The following is a 19637-nucleotide window of genomic DNA, read 5'->3' on the forward strand; positions in this document are numbered from 1 at the left end:
TATAGCTTTAATTACGTAACTTTTCAGCACTAGCATACAACATTCCAGACTGCTTGTCTCCCTTGATTAATAATGTTAAAAACTGAAGGAGAGCTGTTGTAAGAAGACATACTGGAAAGGGAGTCATCATATATCTCAAATAGCAGGGTTTCACAAAACTTCAAAGGGTGAAGAGCTTGATCTCTTACTGCACTCTTCATTTAAATTACAGGAACTACTGCAACTTAGTATTTACTTAATTGCAATTAATTTTACAAGTTGCCTAACTAAGAGGGTGATGTTCAACATTAGTCATACTCAGAGCAGACCCAAGTTGCTATACTACTGCAGATTATTTTAACGTTTTAAATATGCAGTGAAGTCTTAGAATATCTTAAAAGATTTCCCCAACAGATGGGCTCTTCTGGTTGTCCAGATAAAATCTTTCTGAGGACGGAACTTTTTATTATATGGAAGATGGTAAAACAAGCTGCATCAAATATAAATTAATAATAATAACAATTTATTTTTTATACTCCGCACATCTGGCTGGGTTTCTACTCTGGGCGGCTCCCAACATAACGCAATAAAATGTCAAACATTAAAAACTTCCCTAAACATCATAAATATAATGGGCTTTTTGTAAAGGAGTGATTGCCCCCAGCCAAAGATAAAACACTGCTTATGCTGCCATCTCTTGTTATTAATCTCCAGAAAGAACCCTTGGTAAGTTGACTTTTGCCAATGGCACCTGTCCTGTCCTGCTCAAAAGTTATTTTCTTTCTAATCGGGTAACAGAGGCTAACAGGTTAAAATTTGTTTTAACTTGCTGTGTTGACACTTCTGGAAACTCTTACACAGTGTAGAACAAGTAATATTTATCCATTTTTTAAAAAATATTGAAATAAATATCATTTATTTATGTTAAATTAATTATTTTAAACGTGAAACATACATATTTTATCTGTGAAATATACATATTTAATTCACTATATAGTATGGACTATCTATCCTTCCAATCTGTAAATTTCAAATTTGCTGTGAACAGAATACTAGGAAATCTCTCTTCCCCCACCACCGACTAGACCTTGTGCATAGGGACCTATGTTAATGAATCATAATTACACACTTGTGTTAGTAGTGAAAAACAGAAGTGGAAAAACATTTATAAATATCTACCTCATTACAAAAATATTTATTGAACAGGACAATTATTTTGGTACACACTATTGTCCAAACAATTCACCAGCTGGAAACATGGATGAAAAACTTAATTTAAGCATTACCCGCAGCCCATGGAAACGGGGATTGCTGTAGAAAAGCTTCATTTGCTCTGCAGGGAGTGGTCCTAGCACCTTCTGAATTGTAAAAAGTTGGTCAATTTCACTTTCGCCAGGAAACAAGGGCTGTCCGTCACTAAGTTCCCCAAGAATACAGCCTACTGACCACATATCTACAGACTTGCCATATGGGGCTCTGAAAAGAAAACACATGGACGTTATTGCTACTTTGCACACTAATACAAATATTAAATTTAACAAATCAATGTTTTAGGGTTTCCCCCTGTATTGTATCTAGGAAGAAATTCAGTATCAGGGGTCTCTCATCCTTTAGAGAAAAAAGCTCTCTGCTCACTCCCCCACCTTTCATTGGCTTTTCCTTAGAGCACCAATAGTTAAGGTAATATACAGAGGAAAATATAGTAATTGTACATGCTTCCATCGAAAAACTGGTTTTGAATTTGGCAAAACCTGCCAGTCTTTTTATAGGAATTCACTCAAAAAAATATTCCCTCCCCCCCAAATCAGAATTACTAATGCTCTTGTTGATCTTACAGCTGAACTGAACAAAATGTCTTTGGTACACTGAACATGTAGGTCAGGATGTTAGTCACATCTATTCCATTAATTAAGCTAAAAGAACCCAAAATGATATTTTAAACAGCAATAAACTCTTCAAAAATGTATTAAAAATTAAAATTTGTTTTTTTTAAAAATCTAACATTTCGTTTTAAGAACCCTAGTTGATTAGACCAAAGACCCATCTTGCCCAGCATTCTGTTTCCACAGTGGCCAATCAGATCTCTTTAAGCCTGCTAGCAGGACCAGAGTGCAACAGCACTCTCCCAACTTATGATTCCCAGCCATGAGTACAGTGGTACCTCTGGATGCGAACGCCGCTTCCGCGCATGACGTCATTTTGAGCACCTGCGCATGCACGAGTGGCGAAACCTGGAAGTAACGCCTTCCATTACTTCCGGGTCGCCGCGGAGCGCAACCCGAAAACGCTCAACCTGAAGCGTATTCATCCCGAGGTATGACTGTATTCAGAGGCATCAGGGCCAGGCAGGCAAAGGCATTTTGGCACCTGAGGCTAACCACAAAATAGCCCACACACAACCCCCGCCAAAGAAGAAGGGGTAAGTGAAGATCTGCATCAGGAACACATCAGGAACAAGGGGAAAATAAATATCTTCATTGGGAACAAGGCTGGGAGGAGACCAGCAGCGCCGCCTATTCACCAAAAGGCCTCTGTAGATGTGGCTTGGGGTGCTGCTGCTAAGGAGGCAGCGGACCTGGCCTCCAAGAAGGGTGCCACAGCTGTTGTTACTACCGCAGAAGCGGTATCTTCATTGACAATGACTCTAAGGTCCATTTTTCTAGCCAGTCTCTGTCAATTCAGACTTCATTAGCATATACGTGAGATCTGGTGTTTTTTGTTTCAATCCACAAACTCACACCAGATTGCATTTTTCATCTTATCTCCCATTCATTTATTTCCAATCTCCCAGTTTGGAGATATTCTTTTGGCGCTTCTCACACTCTTTTCGTTCTAACTACCTCGAGCAATTTGGTATCGTCACCAAACTTCACAACCTCACAACGCACTCCTAACTCCTAATGAACAAGTTAAAAAGCACAGGTCCCAGAACTGATCCTTGCGGGACTCTACTTTCTACATTCATATACTGGGAGAACTGTCCATTTATTCCTACTCTATACTTCCAGTTTCTTAACCATAAGCAGCAACCTTAGCAGAAAGGCATCAAGCCTTCCATATCTGGAAAGTAAGATAATGTTTTTAGGATAAAGTAAGATGGTGTTTTTAGGAGAATCAAGGTGGCTGAGGAAAGCCTTTCTGGTCTCTCCTTCCATTTTCTATGGGTAATAACTGTGCTTTTTTCTAAAAAAAAATAATAATGTTTAGGGGTACTCTCATTTTGATGCAAGAAAATCACCATTTTATAGTTCAAATTGGGAAAAATAAATACAGTAAATGAAAAAAATACAAAGATTCACAAAACGTTTAGGGGTATGCCTACCCCTGTGTACCCCCAGAAAAAAGCACTGGGTAATAAAAACATAATAACATCCTTACTGAATCAGGCCACTCGTCCATCTAGTTCAGCATTCTGTTCTCACAGTGGCCAACTAGATGCACAAGGGAAGCTTGCAAGCAAGACCAAAGCATAATGTACTCTCATGGGTACATTCCACACAATAAAAACCTGAATGCCCAGAATGTCTTCCTAGCAAATATTGTTTAAATGATACAAAAGAGACTCATGTTTAAACTGAATATGCATGTGCATATGTTCAATTTACTGCTGCCAGAATTGCAAACAGTATGTAGATCTCATAAATGAGAAACAGCCAAGAGACAAGATACTTGAGTTTTATCTGAGCAAACTATGTGATTACCTGGCAGGAGCTTACATTAATAGGGTTGCTATATTTCAAAAGGTGAAAATCCGGTATACTGTATAACAATCCATGGCCAGTGTTTCCTCTGTGCTTGGAATGATTCTGTTTTAAGGCATGGCTGTCTGTAACTACTACTGCTACCTGTAACTATTTTACTTTCAAATTATGTGTTTGAAATGTCAACAGTGTTCTTCCACTGCCCATGTTTATCTGACCTTGGTCGTCCCTCTGTCCTTCTAACCAACTACAAGTAACTGCTGCTTTCTACTTCAATGGGAAAAAAACATTTAAAAATAACCACTCTCTTTCCCCTTGCAAAAAATAAATCCCAAATTGACATCAACAGCAACAGTTGATGGGTATACCTCTTTCCCCTTATACTGCAGTACACCAGTCCCCTGCTGCTGAAAGCTTATTTTCAGTTTCTTTCTTCACATTTACCACACATAAATATTGGCGTATAAAGGCCAAATCAGGACTAGTCTTGGTTTGCTTTGCTCTCCCCACTAGAGTCTGCAAAGTGCATCAGAACATGCACCGAAGCCAAGAAGTTACTCCTGCTGATATAAATGTTAAAATTGAAGCTACAGCAAGCAACTCCCGAGAACACCCCTCTAAGGATAATATCTGAACAGAAGTTCTGTTCGAACAGCAGTGGAATAAGCTATCTCTTATTATTAAGTTTGTATTACTACCCAGTAATAAAGGTTTTCTATAATACTGTGAACTCACAAAACAAATACAACAACTAAAATGCAACCATGAAAGCTATTTGAAAATAATTAAAATACAAATTATCTTAAGAATGAACAGGAATGTAAGAGAGAGGAAGCTCTTCATAGTCATGCTAGTAAAAGCTTTACAATTCTTGTAAGTCAAGGGAAATTATAGGTTATTACCATGGGAAAAAGTCATAAAATATTTGGTAGTATAATTAGCTATTTGTCAGGTTTCCCTGCTCTCTCTCAGGCTTATTAAAATGGCACTGTAGCATATCAGGAATTCAAAACTCTAATGTTTTCAACACTCAGGAAAAAAAATATAAAACAGCTAAAGTGCAAAAAATGACCCATATTAATTATAATCATAACCACAAAGAGAGAAAGATGTGTGGGCTATACCTGGAGCATCTAAAATTATTTCTTTATCCATATTAAAATAAAGTCACACTTTGGAAGCACGTAACTCAAGAAATAGTGAATTTGAAGTATTTTAATATACACTGCAGCATACGTATACTATATGTGTCATTTAAATTGTATTCAAATGAATTTAAAATTTATTCAAGAGCTGCATTACCTTACCCCGAAATTTTAATGGGGGGGGGGGAGAGAATGGGATTTTCATCATTCACTTCACAATAATTATTGCCCAGACCATTTTTTTCTTGAGTTGAACAGCCTTTAAGCAGAAACACAGGCTGATGTTAAATGCACCTTTCCATTTAACACGTCTTTTTATGTGCAAATAAAAATGGGAACACTGGAATTGCAGGTTTCAAAGGACAATTTCCTCCTCTGCTGTGGTCTTGAGGAAAATCCCCATTTGAAAACTTAAGAGGGGAAAACCCACACTGACACCAATGCAGAATTTCTTCCCTGATGGAAATGGCAACTTCAGAGAAGAGATTTTCTTCAGGAGTGCAGCAAGGCAGAAAGGGGTTAAATTTACCTTCCACAGCAGCAGCTAGCTGAATTGAGTTGAGATCATTTTAATTTCTTTTAGTATTTTAATTTTTGTATGTTTTAAAGTATGGTTGTGATTTTTTTTCTTGATTTTAGTGTTTTATCTTTTTGTAAACCATTTTGAGGTTTGTTTGTTTTTTTACAATCAAAGCAGTGTATAAATTTTATGAAATAAATAAATAAAATTCAGAGACACATTTAAAGTCAGATCTAGGATGGACGAATACTTAAAGAAATGACAAGAGGTAAGAGACAATAGAATATGGGGAGGGGCAGAACAATTCCCAGGGCTGAGCTACATTCTTCACCAATACTGCATATGGTCAATGACAGTCTCATAGTGACTCTCACAGCACTGACCAGAATAGAAGATGATAAGGAATGCAGGAAGTTCAGATGCTGGTAATTGGTACATAATGTGGTAATATGTAAGGAAATAAGACACACAAACTGACCAGATGCTTGGAGAATGTGTACATAAAAGAAAAACCAAGAAAGTGACAGAAAAACTGATCCAGTTTTCGAATCTATAAATCAGAGGTATCAGAAGCTCGACTACCAGGAGGCCACATGAATATCTGCTGGGTAGGGCTCTTCACACACACATTCCTGGGCTCTATGGAATGCTCAAATGAATGGGCTCCAAACGGATACCAAAACATACAGTCTAGTTGCTGCAGAAGTTGACCATCTGTGGCCTAAAACATGTAAGGCTAACAGATTTCATTAGAATCCAATCCTATAAAAACATTTTTGCTTTTTTTTCTGAACGATGAAATTACAGTACTAAATTAGGCTTCAATTTAGTGCTGATTATGAAACTAGCCAATGGAAATAAGCAACGAAAATAATAATTAAATATGCTCCTTATTGAAGGTTAAAACTTTAGCAACCAAATGCTAGTTAGTGGATATGATTTGCAAAATGGTACACTACCTACAGATAGATTACTTACCCAAGCAAGAGTTCAGGAGAACGATACCACCTGGTGGCCACATATTCTGTGTAGTTAGCATTGCTCCCTTCTGATAAATTCCGTGCAAAGCCTGTGTCAAGGTAATTTGAAAATGACTTGAATGTGAATATACATTTATTTTAGCATTTAATTTTAGCATTTTAAATTAAATGCTCTTTTTTTAAAAAAAATATGAGCTATTTGCGTCAGTTTTACTGCATTCCACATAAAAGCCACCTTGCCACTAGTTATTCAACATTAGCAGTCTTCAAATTTTTGTGCAACAGGATGTTCTTTTTCCAGTTAAGTCAAGTCCTGTAGGTTATCCCACGAACAGTAATGTAACGTTATGTGGCACAAAAGCAGATCCACAGAGAAGGCATTTGTATGCTAACCCAGAAGCAGCATAAACAGAAATATAATTAGTAGTTCACGCCCCGCCTTCTTTCCAGGCCTTCTGTGGAAGGGGAGAGGCAGCAAACTGGGATTCAAGTATGCATCTCTTGCTTTCATCACAGACCTGGAAGTGTGGGGAAAGGAAGCTAAAGTCATTTGGCTTTCTTTCTTGTTGCTTCTATGGAATGTATGAAGTGGGTCATCCAATTAAGTAGGAACACGAATGTTTGTTCCATCAGGATTCTACTGCTGGTAGCAAGTATATCACTATTGCCTAGAAAGGGAGCTGCTTCTCTTAAAAGCCAAACCTACAGAACAGCCTTTTGCTGTAGAAGGTGGGCATTCTTACCATGAATTCATGTTTATGGACGGGGCTAGAGGCCACTTCTCTGATATGGATTTCCAACTGAACTGTTTGATACTTATCCATTTGCAAATACATTTGATATTTCAGTAGTCTAAGTGAAACCCTGCATACTTCTACATAACTGCCCAAATGAGTAAGCCTAATCTTGTGGGAGGGAAGCAAGTCTCAAAACAGAGCAGATGTACTAGAGCATGAAACACCATAGTATAATAGCCAAGTGCATCTGTCACAATTAGTCTATGCTTAGTACTCTTCTCTCAACATTTTTACTAGCAAGAAATCGCACCTGCACAATACATGTCTAAGCAGCTACTGCACATTGTATAAGTACAAAGCACAGCATATTTAAGGCATAGCAGACAAACACTTCTAAAAAGCACTTATGTGTTAGCTTTGGACTCTTTCTTAAATAATAGTAAGAAGCTGAGTGGAAAAAGAAAATCTTTCCCACAGGCAAAAAAAAATTCTGTAAGGAATCTTTCAGAAAAGCCTATCTGTCCTTTTTACTGTGAAACTGGTAAATTTCCAACGAATTTGGGTGTGGGTGTGTGTTCCTGAATCACAGAATGAAAACCGCTTCTACAAAAGAAGCTAAGAAACACAGACTTACAACAGCACGGTCCTATACAAGTCTACTCTGAAGTAAGTCTCACTGTTATCAACCGAGCTTATTCTCAGGTACAGGATTACAGCCTTCATGTTCTAAAAGCTCAAAAACACTGATATATTTTGCTTTCAAATTCAATGCTTCAGATCCTGAGTCTGATGATGAATAGAATACTGACGAGTATTTTGGCTAAGAATACCACAATTATTGGCTATTGTAGCTGTTCCAGGATTACGTATATGACAGAGCTCTCAAAATAGCAACCAAAATGTTTCGTGTCTGAGGTAACTCCCCTGTGAGGGAAAGTTACAACATTTGGGGCTTTTTAGTTTAGGAAAAGTCAATTAAGGGGAGCATAGTGGAGGTATATAAGATCATGTGTGGTGGGTAAAGAACAGTTTCTCTTTCTCTCTCTCATAATACAGTGATACCTCTGGTTACAAACTTAATTCGTTCTGGAGGTCCGTTCTTAACCTGAAACAGTTCTTAACCTGAGGTACCACTTTAGCTAATGGGGCCTCCCACTGCCGCTGTGCCGCCGCCGTGTGATTTCTGTTCTCATCCTGAGGTAAAGTTCTTAATCCGAGGTACTACTTTCAGGTTTACGGAGTCTATAATCCGAAGTGTTTTTAACCCGAGGTACCATTGTACTAAAAACACAGGAACATCCAACGGATGGTGGGATTTTCAGGACAGAGAAAGGGAAGTACTTTATACAGTGGGTAGTTTAACTATGGAACTCACTTCCATAGGCGGTGGAGATGGCTCTCAAAGATAATTAGACCAATTCATGGAGACTAAAGCTGCCAATGGCTATTAGTCATGGATGGTACCTACTACCTTCAAGATCATATACACTATGTCTCTGAATACTAGATAGAATGCCATAGCTGGATGTTGAATTCCACCTTATATCTTCACACACTTAGGCATTTCAGGGCAGCTCAAGTAATTCTCCTGTATCAGCACAACAAAATTAGGCCACAATCCTATGTATATTCAGAATTCCTTTAATTCAATGGTGTCGAGTCCCAGTCAGGTGGAGCTACAATTTCTGCCATTCATGCCCCAACTTTTACTGTGGGGTGAATGCATGTGTGCGTATGGGTGTATATGCATCTGTTTTTGCACTGAAATGCTAACTGGCAAACCATTCAAAGAACTGGACTATTTATTACTAGCAAAAGAGAAAACATTTTTTGTTTTTATTGTAGAAACTAATTATCCTACAAAACATGTTAAAAAGAAAAGTTTTTCAGATGAAGCAAAACAAAGACAAACATAGTTCAAATTACAAATTTAAAGTCATAATATACAGAACATAAAAACAAGACACCCTTTTAAAATAAGAGGGTGCTTAAAAAAATGAAAATCCTTACCAAAGTCACACAATTTCAAAATATCATTGTGGCTTATTAAGAGATTCTCTGGCTTGATATCTGAAATATTAAATGTGTAGGGAAAAATTAGCATCATAGCATTTCACTAGTTCTGCATTATTAATCGATTTATTAGTTATTTTTCACACTATTTATTTGAAATACAGAAAAATAAATGTTAACAAATTCTACTTTTGCGGTTGTATCAAATACTGCTGGCCTGCTCATGCAACAGACTTTGCAACAGACCTTCCTCCCCCGCCCTTCCCTGCAGTCATTTATGCACTGGCAAAATCTGCTCTAGAGGGTTGGGAGACTCGCTGTTACATATTTTGGGGCATACGGTGGGGGGGGGGGAATACAGTCCCAGAAAATAAGATGGGTCCTAAAAAAATACACCTCAGTGTCCAAGGCCAGGGTTATGAGGTTCACAAGGTAAGGAGAGGCAAAAATATGCATTAGAGGAAAGCTAAGTTTGTTGACACGTGTTCTTATTTCTGATATACTCACCTCTATGAACAATATCATTTTTATGACACCAGTGAATTGCTTTTATTAGTTGATAAATATAGCTTTTTACTTTTTCAGGTGTAACTCCATTTGGCATTTCTTCTAGCAATTCAAGCATATTCTATGAGTGAAAGCATAATTATATTAGAGGCTAAAAAAAGTTAATCTAGATTACTACCATAATTGCAAAGTTTTAAAAAACTAATTATGCAACAACATCATGACTTATTAATATTACAGATATGTTAATCTAACTTCATTTCAGAGAAAAGTCTACACACGTTCAATTTTTACAATAATCCAGAATATGGCAGTTAGTTAAGACTTCTGGTTCTGATACAAGATGACAGAAATCGGTTCTGCTTTCACAAAACTTAACAAGAATACTTGCAATAGTGTTTAAGTTACTTGTAACTTAAAACAAAGACAAATATACTAATAAAAGGACAAATTTACAGTACGGCAGAACAAAGCAGAAACTTCTCTAAAGCTGGGTCTGAAAAGACTGGTATTCTGTACCAGCTACAATTTTCAGAGACGGCCTTACATAAAGTGTATCACAATGCAACAGTCAGAATGTAATCAAGACACATATAGCGACCAGATCTACTTTTTCCATTGAAGTGTACTGCTGGCACACCAGCCCAAGCTGTGCAAAAGTAATTCTGATCACTAGCTGACCATCCAGGAACAAAATCAATGGTGAGGTTGAAGCAACGGCTGGAAGTCAGGCTTAGGCAAACTCGGTGCTCCAGATGTTTTGGGACTACAACTCCCATCACCCCTGACCACTGGTCCTGTTAGCTAGGGATGATGTGAGTTGTAGTTCCAAAGCATCTGGAGGGCTGAGTTTGCAGGTGCTTTTGCACAGCTTTCTATAGAGAGTACAGAGTTTTATTTTGTTCCATTGTTATGTCTGCTTAAAAAAGTTTTTGAAAGCAATTGTGTAGATAATGGGTTTTTAGTTCCTCCTCTTGTTTATATTTGCTTCAAATTGCTGTGCATGGCTTTACTCTTGTTTTTAATTAGTAAACTGCTTGGGGTAACTTTATAAATCATATCCCATATCACAATTTGTTACCAGCTCTGGTTAACGGTAAAAACCATACACATGTTAAAGTTGTGATCCCATGCATGCTTACTTTGAAGTAAGTACTATTACATTAATCATCCATGGACTATTATTTGGTCGCCAGGATTAGACCCATGGTGTGATCAGGGGTGAGCCTTGGACTACATGCTCCTCCTGAACGGAATGAGCGCAGGATAAAGTCAAACAGAAAGTGGTCCCTTTCTCTCTAGATGATTAATAATTAGTTAATAACCTATGAAGGATTTTGGATATGGATTTATTAGGTATTCACCATTTAGTCAAATTATATTTTATATTACAAACTTGTGTTCTCCAGACTTTACTCAGATGTTTCTAGTTTTCCTTACTGAAAGGCTTACAAGATGCTGGAAGTGTCTGTCAATTAATATCTATTGTCTGTCATTGGTTACGTCAAATAGGAAGATCAGTCTCCAACAGACAGTAAAAATACAGGGTGAGTCCTTTAAAAGAGGCCCCGTGGATACAGAGTATCCTCTTTTAAAAGACTCACCCTGTATATTAGCTGTTCTTGCAAAACACATCTTATCTATAGGTGGTGAAACTACAGGTTAAGAAACAAACATTTCCTAGAAAAATAACTGAATGTAGAAGTAGCTACTAGTTAGGATCGGAAAAAAGAAGTTTTGCCACATTTGAATAGTGGCTTAATTTAAGAATTACTTGGTCAGAAAAGAATATCTTCATTTATTGTTCAAGAATGCACTAATAATTTGGTTATTTCCTGCAAGCCTACATGTCCAACTTTAAATCCTCCTAGTCCCAACTGATTTTGCTATCTTCTGGCTAGAGATGGATCTACTTTTGTGGAATAATGTAATCAAGCAAGTAGGAGCTGTTCATAATATTATTTCTGCAAGAATAAAAACTATAACAATTTTTGATGGATAAAAATAACTTCTTTTTTTAGTTTCAGGTTTAGGAACACCCGAACTATTTTTTTTTTTAACTTACTTTTTCTACATATTCAAACACCAAATACAGTTTTCCTCTTCTTCTGAAAGCTTCTTTCAGCTCGACTATGTTTTCCTGTTTCAAAGTACGGAGCATTTTAAGTTCTCGTAAAGTAGTTTCTTTGACCTCTTCATTTTCTAAAAGTTAAAAAGGAAAGTTGGTAAAACTAAAAAACAAAACAAAAACCCTCCTTGTATGGAAAGAGATTCATTAAAATTTTGACACCAAGGAAAGTCTACCACTATCAATCCTCTATTCATATAACATTACAAGTACTCCATCAATGTTAGTATGAAAGCATATTCTTAAAAACTATTATTATACTATGGCTAAGGAAATGTATTATGATTTTTACATAGACAATGTTCGCATCTCGGAGGATAAACTAAAGAAAAACTAGAAAGATACAAGTGCCAAGTCTACTGTGGAGGTAGAGAACTCTCCTTTTTCCATTCAAAAGGTATTAGAGACGTGGCAACACATAAACTTTCAGAGTCTGAAGGTTTTATGAAGCACTCAAGTGGTAATACTAAGAGATTAATTTCAGTACTGTACCGTGGTTTATTGAATGGTACAAAAGGTCTTAAAATAACGTGGGAGCAAGAACTGGGTTTGAAACTAGAGGAACAGGAATGGCAGGCAAGATGGAACAAACCCCCATGTAGGTCCATCTCGGCTAGGTCCATCATACATTTTTAGTCACCAGAAGACAACATTCCTCTTTAACCAGGCCTTTGGCTAATTAAAACTCTATATCCTTCCAAATGTGTTGGGGAGAGGGTTATTGCTTTGTTTTGTTTTATTATGTATTTTGTGTCCCCATTTTGTATTTTTATGTTGCCACCCACCCTGAGATCTTCATGAAGGGCAGTATACAAATTTAACAAAATAATTAGTTTATTTAAACTAATAATTAATAATTAATTTAATAAAATAAAAATTAGTTGCAAGAAGAACTTTTTGGGGATGGGAAAGCAGACAGCATGAAGGGCTAAACAACCATTCTCTGCTAGAACACTCCCTCCCAAGTATGCTCTGTGATTGAGAAGTCTATCATTATATGTAACTGCTGAATTTTGCCCTAAGCTACACTGTTAAATATGCTTGTGACAGGTGAAACTCAGAGGAAACTACCGTATTTTTCGCTCTATAACACGTACATAGTTTTTAGAGGAGGAAAATCCGTAGGCATGCCACCTGTAGGCATTCCCTCCATAACACGTACAGACATTTCCCCTTACTTTCTAGGAGGAAAAAAGTGAGTGTTACGGTGCAAAAAATACGGTACTTCCAAGGAAACATGCTCTGAAATAGGTTGAAGTTTTTCGGTCATCCAAACCTTTCCCAATGGCTTACCTGTGGTTTGTTTACTGCCAACAAACCACAATCATGCAATTAACATCACATTTTGTTTTGCCCTAAACACTCGCTGTGAAGAGCCCCATGCCTTTCTGACTCTGAAGAATCAGTCTGAGTGAAAAGGAAAAGCTAGGAGAGCTTTCAAGTGGAGAGTAAGAACAAGTAATACTGCTTACTGTTCTACTTTCAACAACTGCCTGACAGGCGGAATGTCAGCAGGCGAGTTTATGTGTTAAAGAAATGCTGTACCAGGAAGGAGGGGTGTTGCCTGATGAATATCCATCAAATATGTACCCTGCCTCTCACCCACTGCAGCAGGAGAGAACAACAACACACCAGCAACCTGAGTAACAGAGCAATTTCAGCTTCAGTAAGCTGGCACAACTTACCCCAGGTTAATTTACCCCCATTCCAAACTCCATTTGGGAAGAATTTGACGTACACTGCCCTTTTTTGCAGGTTAAGTTCCACTGGGGTACTAGTTCAGGGAACCCAGCTAAAAGGCAACCCTTTCACAGCCTCTGAACACCCCTTTGGGGGGCTTACACCACCTTAACTTCCATCTGCTGAGCCAGGGTGAAAGACTTATCCCAACATAGCTCTGGCTGAAACTCCAAGGTGTCTGGTTTAGATTGCTTTAAATGTGTTTAGGATGGCAGCCCAAGTTTCAATTTCCATTCATCAAAAATAGTATGGTGCTTTAAAGCTGCCTAATTGAAGAAAGTAGGTCGTTAATAGTAAAATTATGGAACAGGATCATTTTGATTGGAAATCAGTTGGGTAGTTTGTAACGGTCTGATTTGAAAGGGAAATATGGGTGGGATGCAAACTGAAAATCTTATTTCAGGTGATCTGGATAGGAATTAAATGATTTATCTAAATGAAATTTGAATTCTAGTGATTATTTCTAAATTTGCACATGCAACTTCTATCCCCATTTAAGTCCTCTTCTTTGTTGGTGCATATCCTCTTTTTTGGTGATGTATAAGTGCCTACACTAAGTACAGGCCTTTATCAACTTCTTATAAGCAAATTGATGTGTTTTCCTAATCTTAAAAGCAATTCTTTCTCATCCGCGTGTGGGTCTCAGGTGGTCCATCTCCATAGTTTTGGGCATTGCACTTGGAGGAGGTAAAAAAGTACCTTACTTCACCAGTCTTATAGGGAACCAGGCAGAGGAATGCCCTCGCACCAGGTGTCAAAGAGAAAAACAACTACCAGACTTTTAGAAGACATCTGAAGGCAGACCTGTTTAGGGAAGCTTTTAATGTTTAATAGATTATTGTATTTTAATATTCTGTTGGAAGCCGCCCAGAGTGGCTGGGGAAACCCAGCTAGATGGGTTGGGTATAAATTTATTATTATTATTATTATTATTATTATTATTATTATTATTATTATTATATCTCACATAGGATAAAAGAGAATTTCGCTCCTGAATATTTACACAAAGAAATCGGGAACATAGTAAGCTAGTCACAACTTTAATTCACGATTCTGTGAATCTGGGATGATCAATTATATGCCTGCTGCTTTCCCCTGAATTATGTTTGTGATGGACTGTGTGTGACATCGACAGTAGACTATGTCAGCATCTATGACAAACTGATAATGAAAAAGGCCTTTTGAGATGAGAGAGCAAGTTTAAATAAATTATACAGAGCAGTTAAAAACTGTGAATCTGTATGAAATAAACTAGTAGCATATCAACGGCCCTATCGAAATCAAGAGTCCCATGTTCTCTAGTTAAAAATTCAAGAACTGAAGATTAATAAGACAAGAGTTTATTTCTATATTGGATATGAAAGCAAGTTTCTCAAAATTATAAGATCTAATTGCATCAGTTATATCATTCTTAGTAAGTTTGAAGATCTACATGACATACAGACAGATGGGCGGGGTATAAATAAATTATTATTATTATTGACTGCAACATAAAAAGTTTAACCTTCCTTCCTGAAAATAATTTTAACTACTTGGAATAAATTAAAGGGAGCCATAAGCACCAAAAATAAAAGTTAGAATCTGTTCATAATGTGGAAAGCATACAGGTTTAACACTAAACATCTAGCATTGTGTCAGCAGAAGCTTTGGAACAAATCTCCTTAGGTCCCCTTTGCCACACAAAAGAGTTAGCTTTTAAGTAGCTATTGTGAGTCTCGGAAATAGTCAATGCTTAACACAAACGACACTAAAATAAGCATTATATAATGGGACAGATTTTTATCTTAAGACACAAAGCCTGCTGAATTTCATCACCAATGCATTGATATATGCAAGTGGAAAAAATACCTTCACTGTCTTTGAACTTCTTAATGGCCACAATTTCATGTGTTTCCTATAAATAAAAAAGGCAGCAAAATCAGCTCTTTGTCAAACCACACAAATATCCCACCATCCAATAAACATCAAGGTTCTGCAATAATGGTTTACTTTCAGTTAGTATCTAGTGCTACTTTGTGTTCCAAATCTGTGAAGGCCTAGAAATGTAGTTAAAAGCAGGGCTTTTATAGCCGTCCCCAAGGTTACAAGAAAAATTCCCGCTCAGAGGTCTGCAGTTCTTCCAATGTATTGGATTTTTAGTGGAGAATGTAAAGATCAGCTTTTTCACTTGGCATTTGTCTGGCTGGCTAGTCTTTCTGGATCAACTAAATAGAAATTATGCTATTTTTTATGAGGTTTTATATTTGCTCGAATCCAAAGGGCCTGTTGCATACAGGAACACCTTTCAGCTAGTGCAAGGGGAGGAACTCCTTCCGGACTTTTTACCAAGTCCTCCTCTGATTGCAGCCATCACACCATATCATGTTATGACATGAGGGCTCTCCAGCTCTCAGAAGTGGATTTTCAGGGCTGCAGGAGGAGGAGGAAGGTGTGAAAGCCTTTTCATGTGACCAAAACTCTACTTACACCCATGCCATGGGTGGTTGCTGTTGTTATGGGAGGGTGTTTGGGTTTTTGTTTTTGTTTTCTTTGGTAAGCCACCAGGAGCCTTGGAGATGTGGCACAGAAATTAAAACAACAGTAAACATAATTTCAAAGAAACAAAGTAAAATAAAAATGAAATTAGAAGGAAAAATACTTGTAATCACCAGGTGCAATGCAATATATGGATACACTTAATATATTACTATTCTTAGATTGAAACCTGACATTAAATCAATCTCTTGAGAATTAAATAAAGGTTCATAGTATGAGATAAGCATCACAAGCATTTGAAGCTTATTCAATTGGGATTACTTTTCTAAAACAAAATACCATCCTAGATCCTTTGGATAAAGCAGGATGCCACTTTGGGGGGTTATTTTATGTATGTGTGGTTCTTCTAGAATACAAGTAAGGAAACCTCTGGTGCTTGGGCCAAATTAAAGTCACCAGGTCGGCCTATTGTGGCCCACCAGGCTGTCTCCCCCAGCCACGATCAGGGACAGGCAAAGCTACGGCTATAAAAAAAAACAATCCAGAACCCTAGAGTATGCTCCCTGTTTGTTCCTTTGCAAGCAAAAGGTTTCCACTGTTTCAAGTGGGTGCCAAATACAAGACTCAAAGCCATAGTCAGATCCACCATTGTATAATGTCAGGTGATTTGATGTCAGTTTTGGCTTGTAGAAGGCTGACCACAACAGGATCCATCTCTCTGGCCAAAAGTGGCTCCACATCCCTTTCTACCAGAACACTCGAAAGAGATGATCCAACAAATATTAACACTGAACAGAATCACTTTGCCACTTTCTACCATATTCATTACCTAGTGGTGAATAGTGAGTCTTCTCTTTAAATTGCACAGACTATGGTATAAAAGCTGTGAGCTTCTATTCATGCTAAACAGGTTGCACAGTACCAACACTGAGAATTCAGGTAATTTCTTACTAAAGAATCAAAAGCATATAGAGTAAAAGCCAAACAATTAACAATATATATTCTTGATGCTATTCCAATAACTAACTACTCCCTGCAAAAGCTGAAATACAAGATCTGCACAGGAAGTTATTTTATCAGAAGCTAGCCAGAAAGTCATAACAATCTACAGATGGCACTGCTTGTGAATTACTCTTTACATAATCATGGCAGTATTCCATATTTGCCATAAATGTTAATTAGTTTCAGGAAGACAGGTTCTACACTTGGTGAAGATGTAAGCTATGGAAGATTGTAAATTAGTAAGCAAGCTCTTGACTTTTCAATAATCCTGTTTTGGCTAGGGAGGGTCTCTCCCCCCCCCCCCCAACACACCAGAATTCATACACTCTGGCCTTTTGGTCACTTCTAGTGCTAATCTTGTGATCCTTCAAGTGTAAGACAGGCCCATCCCACACATAACTTCCCTGTGTTTATCCAGGTTGAAGATGGTGGCATATAAGAATCATTTAACAAAAAAAGTTTTTTGTTTAACAAGCTGTGTTTTAAAAGGCTTCCCTATTCACCCAGCTTCCAAAAAATCAAGAAATTGCAGCTCTCAAGGGCCACACCCTGAACAGACATATCATTTAAGCAATAGTGCCGTAAGAGACACTGCACCTGTTACTCTACTGTCTATAGAGCCCTTGTTCAAGGAACAGGAGATGACCACTGCTGAGATGACCAGTTGGCAATGCTCCAGATAATGTTATTTCCTATTCATAATACACTGATTCTAACCCAATAAAGGCTTTGAACATTCCATGTATTGTTTCTCTGTCAGCAGGCACTGGTACACATGGGTTCTTCCCCCACACCCTCTCTAATATGTTTTAGCTTCAGCTGGCCTCGGGATAGGATTCTGAGTGGGTGGAGTGAACATGAACCATGATGAGCTCAGAAGCAGTCGTCCCTCTTGTCTATGCTCAATCAAGCACCCTGTACTGTGAGAAGAGGGGGCAGTCCTCTAGATAATTTATTACGGTCAAAGACCAGCTCACATAAAGATAAAATGTACAATCGGAACAGATTGCAGCAATAGCTCATGAGTTAAAACTGAGATATATACATACACCTGTACAACTGAGATTTGGGCTACCATAAAAAATTAACCCTGAGGCACCCCAAAGGACAACTTCAGCATTTCCCTAGTAAGCTATTTTATTCTAGAAGATGATCTGTGCCTACAAATCTGGGCACAGAATCTGGCTACCAGTCAGGTCGTCTTATGATCTTTGCCTAAGAGGAGAGAATTAAGTTTAGACTTGTCTGAAAGATAGGCAAGCCCCTTCAGCAAAGGGTCAATGGTGTCGCTATGAATCTCAACATAAAAAGGTGGGTACTGCTGCCAGGGTATATGAGCCAGCCTGGTGGAGAAGGGCTGGGCTGGTTATGTGGGTTGCCAAGAGAGGGGGTGGGCCAAAAGGGCTGGTTGTCCCATGGGGGAGGCAGACTATTATTTTATGCAATAGTACTAATTGACCTAGGTGTGCCTGGGTGTCTAGGTCTGTAGGAATGCCACCTAGCAGGGCCACCTCCTTCATTTTGACTGATAGGCCAGCCCTGCCAGGTAGCATTCCAGCAATTGTTAATTATGCCTCTTGTTGCCACCATTTGCCTTGGGTTCCTCAGACTCCCTTCCTGAAAGAGTTCTGTATATTCTGGACCCCTCCCAATGGATGATTGATAAAAATCTTTTTTTTCCCCTTCAGTAGGTCTTGACCCTGTTCCACAGAGGGCTGTGAAAGCACCTCTCCAGGGCTCTTGCCTAGAGAGCTATGTAAGCTCTCTGTATTCTACTTGAAAACAGTGGCTGTGAGTAGCATAAAGGGTATTCAAGGTAGATGCTAGCAATACAGTCATACCTTGGGTTGAAGTAGCTTCGGATTGAATATTTTCAGGTTGTGCTCCGCAGCTACCCGGAAGTAACAGAGCACGTTACTTCCAGGTTTCGCCGCCCGCACAGAAGCTCAAAATGTCACGCGCATGCGCGGAAGTGCCAAATCACAACCCACGCACGCGCATGCATGCGGACGCGGGTTGCGTTCACTTCTGGATGCGAACGGGGCTCCGGAACGGATCCCGTTCGCATCCAGAGGTACCACTGTACAGGGCTAACTGTGGCAGTGGGCCTTATAAAGTGTTATCTTGCATTCTGTCTGTATTGTGTGATCAGTGGGCAGCTGCATTCTTTTCCATAGATCCCAGGGGTATATAGGCCATTTTCTGGTTGTGCGTTTCCCCACTACCAGACACGGGGGACACTGGCCATTCTGCCAGTGTATCTTTGGCCTGGCATAACATGAACACAGATTGCAAAAAGATTGCAATTAAGATTGATTATATGAGTTTAAATTGATTGTTTCATTGTTGACTAAATTTGCACACACATATGGAAAGAATATTTCTGAAGCAAGAAGGTATCAGTTATTTATCATACATGTCTCATGGCATAGTGCTCTGTGAGAGTCCAAATCCACCTCAGCACCTGTATTGCAGGACAAAAGATTTCTGCCTAGCCTACTTTCAGTTTTCACCAATAATGTACAGTAGAATAGCAGCATACCTGCACTGCAGGGAGTTGGACTTGGTGTCCCTTCCAACTCTACAATTCTATGCTTCTGTGACCATGGTTCAAACTCTTACAACTAAAACAAGCCCACTGCAAATGATGGATTGTGAACCTGTTTGAAGCCACAAATATTCAATTCATACGAAAGCAGTCAAGATTTAT

General features: G+C 38.3%; 1 protein-coding gene across 6 annotated transcripts in view; it reads right to left on the reverse strand.

Annotated features, from left to right (window-relative positions):
• The window catches only part of CDKL5 (cyclin dependent kinase like 5), a 66849-nt gene that overhangs the window by 26657 nt on the left and 20555 nt on the right, over positions 1-19637 (reverse strand). For all 6 annotated transcript variants that reach the window (XM_083439404.1, XM_083439402.1, XM_083439403.1 and 3 more), the window contains exons 4-9: positions 15299-15344; positions 11648-11784; positions 9583-9703; positions 9073-9132; positions 6324-6414; positions 1266-1455 (exon numbers count right to left, since the gene is read on the reverse strand). In XM_083439404.1, the coding sequence (XP_083295530.1) occupies positions 1266-1455; positions 6324-6414; positions 9073-9132; positions 9583-9703; positions 11648-11784; positions 15299-15344 (645 nt within the window). The remainder of the gene's footprint in view (positions 1-1265; positions 1456-6323; positions 6415-9072; positions 9133-9582; positions 9704-11647; positions 11785-15298; positions 15345-19637) is intronic.

This window comes from Podarcis tiliguerta (genome assembly GCF_965153285.1).
Source record: "Podarcis tiliguerta genome assembly, chromosome: 4".
NCBI lineage: Eukaryota > Metazoa > Chordata > Lepidosauria > Squamata > Lacertidae > Podarcis > Podarcis tiliguerta.